Source organism: Trichosurus vulpecula, chromosome 3 (genome assembly GCF_011100635.1).
Source record: "Trichosurus vulpecula isolate mTriVul1 chromosome 3, mTriVul1.pri, whole genome shotgun sequence".
In the NCBI taxonomy this organism is placed as follows: Eukaryota; Metazoa; Chordata; class Mammalia; order Diprotodontia; family Phalangeridae; genus Trichosurus; species Trichosurus vulpecula.
This window is the reverse complement of record NC_050575.1, coordinates 407361172-407374873: the sequence shown is the minus strand read 5'-3', so window position 1 is coordinate 407374873 and position 13702 is coordinate 407361172. Positions and strand designations below refer to the sequence as shown.

The 13702-nt window shown below is 38.1% G+C and overlaps 1 protein-coding gene across 1 annotated transcript in view; it reads left to right on the top strand.

Moving 5' to 3' along the window:
* The first annotated feature begins 4356 nt into the window (after window positions 1-4356).
* Window positions 4357-13702, top strand: part of LOC118844326 (zinc finger protein OZF-like) — a 30885-nt gene continuing 21539 nt past the window's right edge. Inside the window, exon 1 of the mRNA XM_036752197.1 lies at window positions 4357-4409. Coding sequence (XP_036608092.1) covers window positions 4377-4409 — 33 coding nt within the window. The 5' untranslated portion in view covers window positions 4357-4376. The remainder of the gene's footprint in view (window positions 4410-13702) is intronic.

The window sequence follows — 13702 nt, the reverse complement described above, 5'->3', positions numbered from 1 at the left end:
GGTCTTAATAAAAGGGCAATATTTTTGTGACTGTACCCCGGGAGCCTCTCTGTTTCCTCTCCAAGCTTGCAGGAGGTATCGTTGGGGCATTTGCTCTTCTGACTGGGACATGTTTGCAACTCCAGGAGAAAACAAGAGATGGAAACTGGCCAGTCCTGCCCAGGTACATACTTCTTAGTGGGCAGCTAGGAGTTCCAGTGGGCATTTACTGCAAGAGCTCTTGTAAGGACTAGAAAAATAAGCTGATGAGATCATTCCTCTTTCCCCTACCTCTTCATTTGGATATTGGAAGCCTGAAAGGGGTTCTCTACTAAGAAGTGATAGTCTTCCTTTCCCTTGGAAAACTAGGAGGTATGTCCCAACAGGATAGGGGAAGGGAAATTCTCATACCTCTTAAGTCTTAAAGTTATACATTTTGTTTTTGATATTGTTTCAGTCAATATAATTTCATTTAAATGCTAATTCACTAAATCCTTTGAGACTTCAGGAAAGAAAAGACTTCTGGGGAAATAAGTGGGAGGACAGGGGCAATGACACAAATCAATTATTATTGAGTTCAGGGCCCTTCACTCACTTGGAGCTTTCTCAGTCTCCATTCCTGGCAAGTATATGAAGCTTGAGTGATTTGGATTTAAGGCATGGTCCTTGTTAAAGAAACCTAGTGTAAACCCCAAGGTATCTTGTGAGATTTCAGTGATCAAAATTCACATTCCCCTAGGCAGAGCACCCACAGGTAAGAAAGGGCGCTACACCTATATGGACAGAGGGAGAGGAAGGAGGAGAGGAAGGAGGAGAGGAGAGAAGAGGAGAGTTGAGGAGAGGAGAGGAGAGGAAAGGAGAGGAGAGCAGCTGCACTGGCCAACTGGAAGCAACCAGCTGGGTCCCCAATGGGGCAGCTTGTCCTACTCACAGTGGTTGTGAACCTAAATAACATAATAGTATAGATGGTAGAACAGAAAAAGAAGGTTATACATGAAACTGCAGGTCTCTATCATATACAGTTTTCTTTTCTTTTTAAATATACATTAAGCCAGCCATGGTAGTACATGCTTGTAATCTCAGCTACCAGAGGAGAGGGAGACTGGCAGATGTACTGGACCCAGGAGCTCTGCAGCAGTGGACCATGTGGATCAGGTGTTTGCAATAAATTGGAAATGAATATGGTGAGCCTCCAGGAGCAGGTGGTCACCATGTTCTTTAAGAAAGGGGAAATCAGCCCAGGTCAGCAATGGAGCTGGTCAAAGGTTTCATTCTAATCAGTAGTGGAGTTGGGCCACTGCACTTCTAGCCTGTTTAAGATAGGGAGACCCCATCTTTAAAAAAAAGCATATAATAAAATTGATCCATGGCTTTCAAAGCAGTCCTGATTTTCTGACCTTCATTTCTATTTAAAAAAAATCTCCCTGTCCTCTTTTAATCCAAATTTTACAGAATGAATCCAGTTATTTTTATTAATGCATTTTTGTTCATCTTTTATACTTTTATTTTTAAATGAATGTATTTAAAATACCAAGGAACAAAATAAGTTTCAATTAAATAATCCTCCCAGATTGACCAGCACAATTAGAACATTAGTAAGCCTAAAGTGCTAAACTGATGACTGCTATGCTCTTGATTTAGTTCTAACTTCCCCCTGGCACCACCACCACACAAAGCTGGTTGGCAAGAGTTTATGGGGGTTGTTAAACCTGAAAGTTGGTTAAAGGAGGCAAACAGAGCTGATAGAAAATTTATATTACTTATACATTTATTCATTCATTCCCTTTAAACATAGCAGACAGACATGATCATGGATTGAGCCAGACAGAGTCTGACTGACTTGTACAGAAACATGAACAGGTTTTATATTTTTTTAGAACAATCACAATTCAGCATGTTACTCAATTTTATGATCCCCATGTATGTTTAACCACAAGACAAGGATTTCCCTTAATGGAATAGGGTTGTAAAGAATGTTGACAAAGGTAAGTTAAAACTACAGCCCAGCATCTCTGTGTCTCATTAACATTCCATAACATAGTATATACCCGTAGAATATTAAACGAGGTAGTCTCTCTTGGGGTTAGGGTCTCATCCTTTAATGGCTAACAGGAGAAAGAATGTCCTCAGGTCAGTCTGATCTGGCCTTGTTAACAGAGGTAAGGGTATTTCCTGAGCAAACTTTAGAGAACAAAGAAGCCCAGGTCGTGGATCTTCTTGCAGTTACTCATTAATTCAGGCTCTGGGTCTGATTGAAATTAAAAATGATATAAAATGGTATAAAATTTTTCACAGGGTACACCAGTCTGTTATCAGCTTTTGACAATGGTGCAGGGACAGGTGTTAACCAAAATTTAACTCTGTGAGAACAGATAATTAAATTTTATGAAGAACAGAATCAGCAATGTAAATTATTGAAAGAAGATTTCTATAGGAATGTTGCATGTCTGTGTGATGTCAAATCAAAACAACTTGAATATTTCTTTGCAAGGTAAACTGTGTGTGTGTGTGTATCAAAAAATCCAAGCATTTCAAAAAAAAGCTATCTTTTTTCAAAACACTTTTTCAAAAGGAAATTTGGGATAAACATTTTTCCCAGTTAACAAAGGTCATTGATGACCAAGGAGATATATGCATGCAGCTGTTATAGACCTATTAACTGGAGAATACAATGAAAGGTTCATTGACTGGGAGAATCAGGACATCACACTCAAATTAGCATATCAGTTTCACCTAGCTGATATCATCAAGACACCTGAAGAACTATGTGTGGAATTGATTGAGCTCTCGGTAAATGACATTTTAAAGTCATTGCTGGATCATAAAAAGATCCAATTAAAATGTGTAAAAATGCAGTAGAATAACCACACCTTTGGCAACATGCCCAAAAAATGTTTTCTTGCCTTTCAACCACTTATTGCTGAGAATCTACATTCTCCTACCTAACTCAAATCAAGCTTAGCTTAAGGTCACAAATGACTGATACCCATCTGGAGGATCAACTGAAACTGGATCCTCCATGATGCAAGCAAATATTCAAATGCTTTCCAACAAAAAGCAGATATAACAAAGTCACTAAAAAGTTAGTTTTAAAATTAACAAATAGCTTTCATGTTTTGAAATTAAGTACATAGTAGTTAGATTTTTATGAAATAAAGTACATTTTATAAAGTATAGCTAATCGAAGTTTCTTGAATGTTGCCTTATTTGATTAAGCTAAGCTAAATATCAATGTGGGCGTCCATGACGAAATGGTTCCCCAACCCCGGACTAGATTTGGAAGAGGCCCATATGCGCCTCCAGGTCTGGGACCCCAGGCCTAGTGACTCGCCTTAAGTTTCTGGGACTGTGAAAACCACGCAGGAGGTAAGGGGAGGAGCGGAGGGGGCGGGGCTCCGAGGCAGGAAGAGCCGGGAGGGGCGGGACTGGCAGGGAAACGGAATCGTATTCCAGGGCGGGGGAGGGGCCGATGCCCAGGCATGCGCAGAAGACACCGAGGCCTCCAGACTACAATTCCCAGTAGACTATGTTCAACTAGGGAGCATTTTCCAAAACGAGGATGAAACTTCCCCCTGACATCACTTCCACCCCGCCCTCTCTTCTCCTTTTCTTTACTTTGTTGTGGTAGTTTTCCCCTCTTCTGTCTTGAGCCTACCTGCGGCGGGGTGAGGGGCAGCCGAAAGCGGGGCCAGGCCGGGGCCGGCTGAGAAGGTGCGGCGGGGTCGGGGTAGCGGGTGGGGGGCGGGGGCGTTGTGGCGCGGTACTGGCTAGGGAGCTCCTAGGGAAGGGGAGGAGCGTCTGTCAGAGGAGGAAGGAAGGAAGCCTTCACGGGATTATACTGGCCGGTTGGGCGGAGCTTGGGCAAAGGTGGAGGTCCTAGCGGGGCGGAGTCTAAAGGCGGGGCCGAGTTAAAGCCGCACTCAGCTGTCCCCTGGGCTGCTCCAGTCTTTGGGGAGTTCCTGGTGTGTGTCTGGCCCTTGGTCCGGCCTTCCCTGTGGCCTCATCTCCTCCTCCCGGCATCTTCCGGGGCACCCCCTCCTCCGGGAAGCCTTCCCTGATGTTGCCGGGGATCTGTGCAACCACCCACCCCGACTAAGAGGGTCACGTCTCTGTTCCCCAGTTTTGTTTCTAAAGAGATCTTGGCTCAGAGACAGCGGCCCACCCCGGCCTCAGAGAGAAATGACTGTTTCATTCTGGCCTCCTACCCCTCACCCAGACCCAGGCCTCCTCCCTGACCCCCCCCTCCCTAATGGAGAAGTGGGGCTTCCTAGTCTCTGAGCAGGGCAGACCCATAAAGTGGCCTCTCATTCTCATGGTTCCTCTTTCCTCCCCAGGGGAGCTCTGCCTTCTGTGGTCTCTGCCCTGCCCCAGTAGGTGGGAGCCTTGAGAAAGAGGGAATGGCTCCTGTGCTGACAGCCAGGCCTGGACAGGTGAGTGCCACCTGCTGCTTTCCTGAAACACAGTCTCAGGCCAGAGACCCTGGGATATGTTTCTTTGTCCTATGCTATAACCCTAGAAAATATGGACATGGGGAATCGTATAGTTATTAGAGCTTAAAAATATCATAGAGAGCATCTGTCTTCTTCCCACAAAAAAGTTTTCCAACTTTTACCTTTGTTTTTTTTAAACATTTTTAAATTTTAAGTTCCAAATTCTTCCCTTCCCTCCGTCAGTGTTCCCAGACATTTTTGTCAAGTAGTGTGTTCTTTCCCCAAAAGTTTGGATTTTTATCAAATACTAGGTTACTATGGTCGTTTGCTTTCTGTATATTTGGTACGTATTCTATTCCATTGATCAACCACTATTTCTTTCCCCTTACCAGATTATTTTGATGGTTAATATAATAGAGTTTGAATTAATAGAATTTGAAACCTGTTTCTTAGGCTGTATTTCTTCACATTGTTTATTAATTTCCTTGACATTTTTGATCTTTTGTTCTTCCTGATAAATGTTATTTTTTTCTATCTCTATGAAAAATTTCTTTGGTAGTTTGATTGGCATGGTACTGAATAAGTAAATTTAGGAAAAATTGTCTTTTTTGTTATATTGACTTAACTTACTCATATGCAATTAATATTTCTCCAGTTGTTTAGATCTGTCTTTGAGTTTGAAGTGTTAAGTGTGAGAAACCTGCTCGTTTGGAAAGAACAACACTGGATGTAAAAGCCAGGAAAGCTTTTATTTAATGCAAGGTTCCAAGCCCTGGTGTTCTACAAAAACACATACTTTCTGGTAGTGAGCAAGAGGACTTTTATCCCTGTCCCAGCCTCGAGGTCCCTCCCTCTTTTCCCACTGTTTGGTACTCAGAGGTATACAACTTTCCTACCAACTTGGTTCATACTAACCCCTTTAACATGCCCCCCCCTGCAAATTAAGTCTTGGCTACACCCTGGGGTGGGGAAATAATATTCATAAAATCATTAAGCATGAGCTCTGCCTTTCAGCTGTGACTTTTGACCCACCTAGAGATGTCCTAACCCCAGAACCAGTTGTAGCTAGTTTCTGTTAATATGGGGCTTGTGACCCTCTTTCCTTCCCCTATTTCCATCTCTTGTGAAAACAATACTTCTTCCTCGATTCCTTACATGTTAATATAATTCTAGGTGTGTCTGGGCAGATAGACTCCCAAGTATTTTATATTGTCTGCAGTTATTTCAAATAGAATTTCTTTTTCTTTCTCTTATTGCTGGACTTTGTTGGTAGTATATAGAAATGCTGATTATGTGGATTTATTTTATATCCTGCAACTTTGCTAAAGTTCTTCATTGTTTTGACTAGTTTTTTTTAGTTATTTTTAGGGTTCATATCATCCACAACGTGTGATAGTTCTGTTTCCTTGTTGCCATATTCTTTTTGTCTAATTACTATAGTCAGGATTTCTAGTACAATATTGAATAAAAATCTTGATAATGGCCAACTCTTCTTCACCCCTGATCTTATTGGGAAGGTTTCTTGTTTATCCCCATTACAGATAATGCCTGCCCTTGGTTTTTGATAGATACAACTTACCATTTCAGGAAAAGCTCCATTTATTCCTATGCTCTCTAGTGTTTTTAGTAGGAATGGGTGTTCTGTTTGTTGCCCTGAAGCCAATATAACCTGTCTTCTTGAGTTCCCATATTTTCCATAAACATTGAACCTGGGGTATGCAGGAGGCTCTGAATGAGTCCAGGATAAACACATACCCCTACTCCCTAGCTGACATTAATTGTTATTTGCACGTAAGTGTGTCCTTGAGAGTTGAACCAACTACAAGACTTCAACCAATGAGTCTGCATCTGACTGACAAACTGTGCAGCTGGGACCCATGTAGATGAGCAGATCATCATATCTTCATAGTCTAGAAATTCCCAAGGGAAAAGAGTGCTGCTTTTGCCATCCTCCTTACTTATCCCTTCCCTTTTTGCTCCCTTCCTCCTCTATACCACTCCCATTTGGGAGGGGATTGCTACCACCACCTTCCGTAACTCATAAATATTCAATCTTCCGTCTAGATTGTGACCTTCTTCATGCTTGGTATAGGAGTTCCTCATGCATGTTCATTTCTCTTGTAATATCCAGTTGTAACACATGCCTCATAGACTTGTGATTGATATGAACACATGGTTTTTGGTGTTTTTTGTTACTGATATGGTCGATTATGCTTATAATTTTCTTAATATTAAACCAGCTCTGCATTGCTGGTATAAATACAACTTGGTTGTAATGTATGATCTTTGTCTCTCTCTTTCTCTCTCTCTCTCACACACACACACACATGTGTAGCCGTAATCTCCTATTAATATTTTAAAATTTTGGCCTCAATATTCATTAGGGAAATTGGTTTTGTTGTTTTCTTTCTCTGTTTTTGCTCTCTCTGGTTTTGCTATCAAAATCATATTTGTATGATAGAAGGAATTTGGCTGGACTCCTTTCTCCATTTTTTTCATATAGTATTGGAATTGATTGTTCTTTAAAAGTTTGGTAGAATCCACTGGAAAATCCATCTGGTCTTGCGAATTTTTTCTTAGTTCATTTATATCTTGTTCAATTTACTTTTCTAAGATACAGTTATTTAAGTTTTTATTTACTCTTTTGTTAATCTAGGCAATTTAAGTTTTTGTAAAAATTCTTCAATTTCACTTAGATTGTCAGTTTTATTGGCATATTATAGGGCAAAATACCTCCTAATAATGACTTTAACATCATCTTCATTGGTGATACATTCACCCTTTTCATTTTTTGATACTGCAAATTGGATTTTCTGTCTTTTTTTAAATCAAATTAACCACTAGTTTATTTTATTGGTTTTTCATTAAACCAGTTCGTGATTTTTTTATTAGTTCTTTGGATTTTTTGCTTTAAATTTTACTTTAAATCTCTCCATTGATTTTTAGGATTCCTGTTTCGATTTTGGGATTTTTAATTCATTCTTTTTCTAGTTTTCATTAGTTATGTGCCAAATCCATTGAGATACTCATTCTTTTATTGATATAAATTTTTTGATAAATGCTTCCTAAATGCTTGCTTCCTTGCTTCCCTTCCTCCCTCCCTCCCTCTTGATTTCATGTTTAAAGTCTTTCAGTCTTCAGTCAGAATAGGGATTGGCACCAATTGATTCACAGAGATCCCTCTGTCATTTCTTTAGGATCTGATTACCAAAAATTGCATCCGGTATTTATAACATAAAATGAAGAGAAAAACCAAGCACAATTAGGCTATTTATAAGTAACATAAAAAAATTGCCTACAAGGAGAAAAATGGACACAACGTCGTATAAAGCTTGATAAACAGTTTGTAATAATTGGGGCCCAGTACATACTTCTTCGAATTATATTAATATGATGGTAACTCATTTATTCAGTTTGAGGTCCCCTGGGTCTTTAGACTTGCACCTTTTACCCTTGTATGCTTTCAAGATATTTGCATTCATTAGTTTCAGGATTTTTGTTTTTAAGTTCTATAAATGAAACAAAAAAGAATAAGAAAAAAGCTCCTCTTAGCATTACAGCCATATGCCAAGTGGTATGAGTAACCTGAGGCATTGTAAGGATTGACATAAGAACAAAGCAGATTATCGTTCTAGTGACTTGGGGTAAAGAGTTATTTGAGAAACACTGGCACTCATTGCTTTAGGCCGTAACTGTTCTGGAACCTGGATCTGAGTTTCTGATCATTAATTAAGTTGTATATAGGAGATGACAATGCTTAAGAAAGTAGTCTGTGACTATATCAGTAACAAAAACAAAAATCATGATTTTCTCACTAGATGCAAAAAAATCTTTTGACAAAATACAGCACCTTTCCTATTAAAAACACTGGAAAGCATAAGAATACATGGAGCTTTTCTTAAAATGATAAGTAGTATCTATCTAAAACCAAGAGCAAGTATTATCTATGACAAACTTGAACCTTCTCAGTAAGATCAGGGGTAAAGCAAGAATGCCCATTGTCACAACCGTAATTCAATAGAATACTAGAAATGCTAGTTATAGCAATAAGACAAGAAATAGAAATTGAAGAAATAAAGATAAGCAATGAGGAAACAACACTATCATTCTTTTCAGATGATATGATAGTAGCCTTAGAAAACCCTAGAGAATCAACTAAAAATGAATTGAAACAATGTCAAACTTTAGCTGAGCTGCAGTTTTTTAAGTAAATCCACATAAATCATCAATATTTCTATATACTACCAATGAGACACTGCAGAAAGAGACAGAAGGAGAAATTCTATTTAAAAATACTGCAGATAATATAAAACACTTATGAGTCTATTTCCCACGGGATTAAATCCTATATAAACTCAGGGATTATATGAACACAGTTATAAAACACTTTCTCAACAAAGACAGATATTAAAAATTGGAGAAATATTAATTGCTCGTGGGTAGGTCTAACCAATGTAAGAAAAAATGATCATTCTACCTGAGTTACCAAAGATTTATTCTATAGAGCTATAAAAAATAATAAAACTCATCTGAAAGAACAAAAGGTCAAATAAGAAAGTCAACAAAAACAAAAAAAAGAAGGTAGCCCAGTAATACCAAATTTCAAACTATATCACAAAGTAGTAACATTCAAAACTATCTTGTACTGACTAAGAAATAAACTGGTGGGTCAGTGGAATAAATTAGATACACAATACACAGTAATAAATGATCATAGTAATCTAGTGTTTGATATACCCAAAGATTTAAGTTTTTGGTGTAATAACTCCCCATTTAACAAAAATTACCGAGAAAAGTGGTTCGCAGAAAAGAGGCATAGGCCAGCATCTCACAGCGTATTCTAAGATAAGATTAAAAATGGATAAATGGTTTAAACATAAAGGGGTAATATCATAAGCAAATTAGAGGAGAATTGAAAAATGTACCTCTCACATGTACAGATAAGGAAGGAGTTTGACCAAATAAGAGAGAGGATAGAATCATGGGAAGTAACATGAATAATTTTGATTACATGAACTTGAAAGGATTTTACACAAGCAAAACTAATGCAGCCAAAGTTAGAATTAAGAAAGTAAACTGGATAAAATTTTCAATAGCAAGTTTCTCTGATAAAGGCCACAATCCTCAAATATATAGGGAACTGAGCCATATTTATAAAAGTAAGAGTCATTCACAGTCCATAAATGGTCAAGGGATAGGAACAGGAAGATTTCAGACAGAATCAAAGCTATCAATGATCATGTGACAAAATTTGCCAAATGACTAGTGATTAGAGAAATGCAAATTTAAAAAAATTCTGAGATACCAAATCACATCTGTCAGATTGGTTAACATGACAGAAAAGGAAAATAACAAATGCTGGAAGGGATGTGGAAAATTTGGGAGACTAATGCAATGTTGGTAGAGTTATGAACTAGTTCAACCATTCTGGTGAATAATTTGGATCTATGCCCAAAAGGCTATAAAACTGTGTACCCTTTGAACTAGCAATACCACTGTATCCAAGAAATCCAAGAAAAGGCAAAAGGACTTATTTATATAGCAGCTCTTTTTGTGTATGGTATTCCCTCTTTGAGCCAAATCCAATGAGAGTAAGGTTCAAGGAATGCTCACCCCCTTCCTTCTTTCCCTCTACTTCAATAGGTCTTGCACACCTCTTCATGTGAGATAATTTATCCCATTTTACCTCTCCCTTCTCTCTTCACCCAGTGTAACCCATTTTCTTACCTTTTTTAATATCATCCCATCAAAGTAAACTCATACCCATACCCTCTGTTTGTGTATATACTCCTTCTAACTGCCCACTAGTGATACACTTCTTAAGAGTTACAAGTATCATCTTCCCCTGTAGGGATGTAAATAGTTGAATCCCTTATGTTATCTCTTTCTTGTTTACTTTTTTATGCTTCTCTTGAATCTTGTATTTGAAAATCAAATTTTCTGTTTAGTTCTGGTCTTTTCTTCAGGATCTTTTGAAAATCCTCTATTTCATTGAATATCCATTTTTTTTTCCTTTGAAGATTTATGCTCAGTTTTGCCAGGTAGTTGATTCTTGGTTGTAATCCAAGCTCCTTAGCCTTCTGGAATGTCATATTATAAAGCCCTCTGATCTTTTAATGTGGAAACTGCTAAATCCTGTGTAATCCTGACTGTGGCTCTATGATATTTAGCCTGTTTCTTTTTGGCCATTTGTAGTATTTTGTCCTTGATCTGACAATTGTGGAATTTGTAAAATATTCCTAGGAGTTTTCATTTTGGGATCTCATTCAGGAGGTTATCAATAGATTGTTTCAGTTTCTATTTTGCCCTATGATTCTAGGATATCAGGGCAGTTTTCTTTGATAATTTTTTGAAGGCTCCTTTTTTGATCATTGTTTTCAGGTAATCTAGTAATACTGAAATTATCTCTCCTGCATCTATTTTCCAAGTCAGTTGTTTTTCCAATGAGATATTTCACATTTTCTTCTATTTTTTTTTCTTTTGATTTTCTCTGATTGATTCTTGATGTTTCATGGAGTCATTTATTTCTACATGCCCAATTCTGATTTTTAAGAAATTATTTTCTTCAGTGAGCTTTTGTACTTCCTTTTCCATTTGGTCAATTCCACTTTTTGAAGAGTTGTTTTCTTCAGTGAATTTTTGTACATCTTTTTTCATTTTTTGTGCTGCTTTTTCCAAGCTGTTGACTCTCTTTGTGATTCTCTTGCATAACTCTCATTTCTTTTCCCAATTTTTCTTCTACTTCTCTTATTTGATTTTAAAAACCTTTTTAGAGTTCTTTTTTGGACTCGAGACCAATCCATATTTCTCTTTGAGGCTTCACATGTAGGTGTTTTGACATTATTGTCCTCTTCTGAGTTGGTGTTTTAGTCTTCCATATTGTCACAGTAGCTTACTATGGTCAGGGATTTTTGTTTTTGATTTTTTACTCATTTTCCAATCTATGCCTTGACTTTTAAAGTTAAGCGTTGCTCTCTGTTGTAGTGAATGCTACAGAGGGGCATTCTCTCAAGCTTCTTGTACTGGGGCCAGGGGTGGTTTGCTATGCTAGGGCCATGAGCCTTAGTTTTGATTTGTGCTGCAGCTTTGTGTCCTCACACTGGCTTGCCCAGACAGTGCCCATGCTGACCTGCACTCCCCTTTTACCAGAGTGAGACAGACCTTTTCTGCAGTCCTAAGTTATCTTAGGCTAGAAAATTGTTTCATTCCATTCTTTTGTGAGTTCTACCACTACAGAATTCATATTGAGGCATAATTTAAAGTTGTTTGGAAGGAAATTTGGGAGAGTTCAGCCAAGTACCTGCCTTTTCTCTGCCATCTTGACTCTGCCACTGCCCTTGCCACTCCCTCTAGCTATTTTTGTAGTGGCAAAGAATTGGAAATTGAAGGGATGCCTGTCAATTTGGGGAATGGATGAACAAGATGTGGTATATATGATGGTGATGGAATACTAAGAAATTACACTAATTGCACTAAGAAATTACAAGAAGGGGGTGGGTTCAATATAACCTGGGAGGACCTAAATGAACTCATACAAAGTGAAGGGAACAGAAATGAGAAAATTGTATACAGTAACAGTAATATTATAATGATCATAAACTGTGAAAGATTTAGCTACTTTGATTAATGATCCAAGATAATTTCAAAAGACCAGTGATGAAATATGCTATCCTCCTCCAGAGGAAGAACTGATGAACTCTAAATGCAGATTGAAGCATACTTTTAATTTTTTTTCTTTATTTTCCTTGTTTTGAAGTGTATGTATCTGTGTGTATCTGTGTGTTTTCTTTTGCAACATGGCTTATACAGAAGTAGGTTTTACGTGACTCCACATGTAAAAATGATATCAAATTGCCTTCTCAAGGATGGGAGGAGTGGCAGGAAGAAGGGAAAGAATTTGGAACTCAAAATTTTAAAAAATGAACATAAAACTCTTTTCTTATGTAACTAGGAAATATTTAATGAAATAAATATGTATTTTTAAAAAGTAAATGGAAATTTTTTTAAGTTCAGGAAAAAAAAAGTAATCTGGAACTGTTGTTCATTTCTTTTAGTCATGTTCGACTCATCATGATCCCATTTGGGGTTTTTTTGGTAAATATACTGGAGTGGTTTGCCATTTTCTTCTCTACCTCATTTTGTAGATGAGGAAACTGAGGCAAACAGGGTTAAAGGACTTGTACAGAGTCACACAACTCATAAGGCACTGAGGCTGGATTTGAATTGGATCTTATTTTCCTGATTCCAGGCCTGGAGCTCTGTCCGTTGTGCTGCCTAGCTACCCCCAATCTGGAATTTGATTAGTCCAATTAAGTAGTATTTGGTACTTCAGAATAACATTAATCTATTTGTGAATTGGCCAGTAAACTGAGTCATTTCCCATCGGTATAGTAAGTATAAAGTAGATTTTTTTTAGAGATAGCAACAATACAGCTGTTACTGTCATGAAACAAAGACCCCCAAGAGAAATATCCACTCCTTAAGCTACTTAGCCAATATTATCCTGAATTGGAATCTGATAGTACCTTGAACATCCTAAACACTTAACACGTGCTTCTTGATGATTGATTTTTTGATTTGCTGTCATTTGGCTACCATCCTCTAGGTGTCCACTGGATAGAGGTCTAGAATCAGGAAGTTCTGAGTTCTGAGTAAAATTTGGATAGTAATAGCACTTGTCTCCCGGGATTATTATAAGGATTACATGAGATTATATTTGTAAAGTGCTTAGCACAGTGCCTGGCATATAGTAGATACTTAATCCTACTTTCCTTCTTTGTTTCTTTTCTTACTTTCTTCCCTCCCATCCTCCTTCCTTCCCTTCTCTCTTAATTCCAAGCGCATACAAAATAACTGGTGTTATTCTAAGAGCATTTATGTATTGATTAGGTTCTTTGTAAGGGGTAGTACCAATCTCCCACATTTCACAGTGTACTACCCAGTTGCAGATGCAATCCAGCCCAAGGTCCTAGTGCCCAGAATCCCTTAATGGAGCCACAGAATTGTGCAGGTTGATCGTGTAGACTTCCAACCTAAAAGCCACGAGGTCTGTCTCCAAAACCGTCCTTGTTAGTTGTTCCCATGTTCAAGCCATTCACAGCGAATGTAGTCAGCATGTATAGCCTGCAGCTCAGAACCCATTCTGTTCCATTTGAATGCACTGACCTGTTTGATGATATCACTGATCTGTGATGAAAAGAGGATTCTCATATTTTTGTCTAGAGCACCAGTGCCGAGTTGTCCCTAGCCTGCCATATACATGTTGACACCCCGATAGAAAATAAGCTCCATAA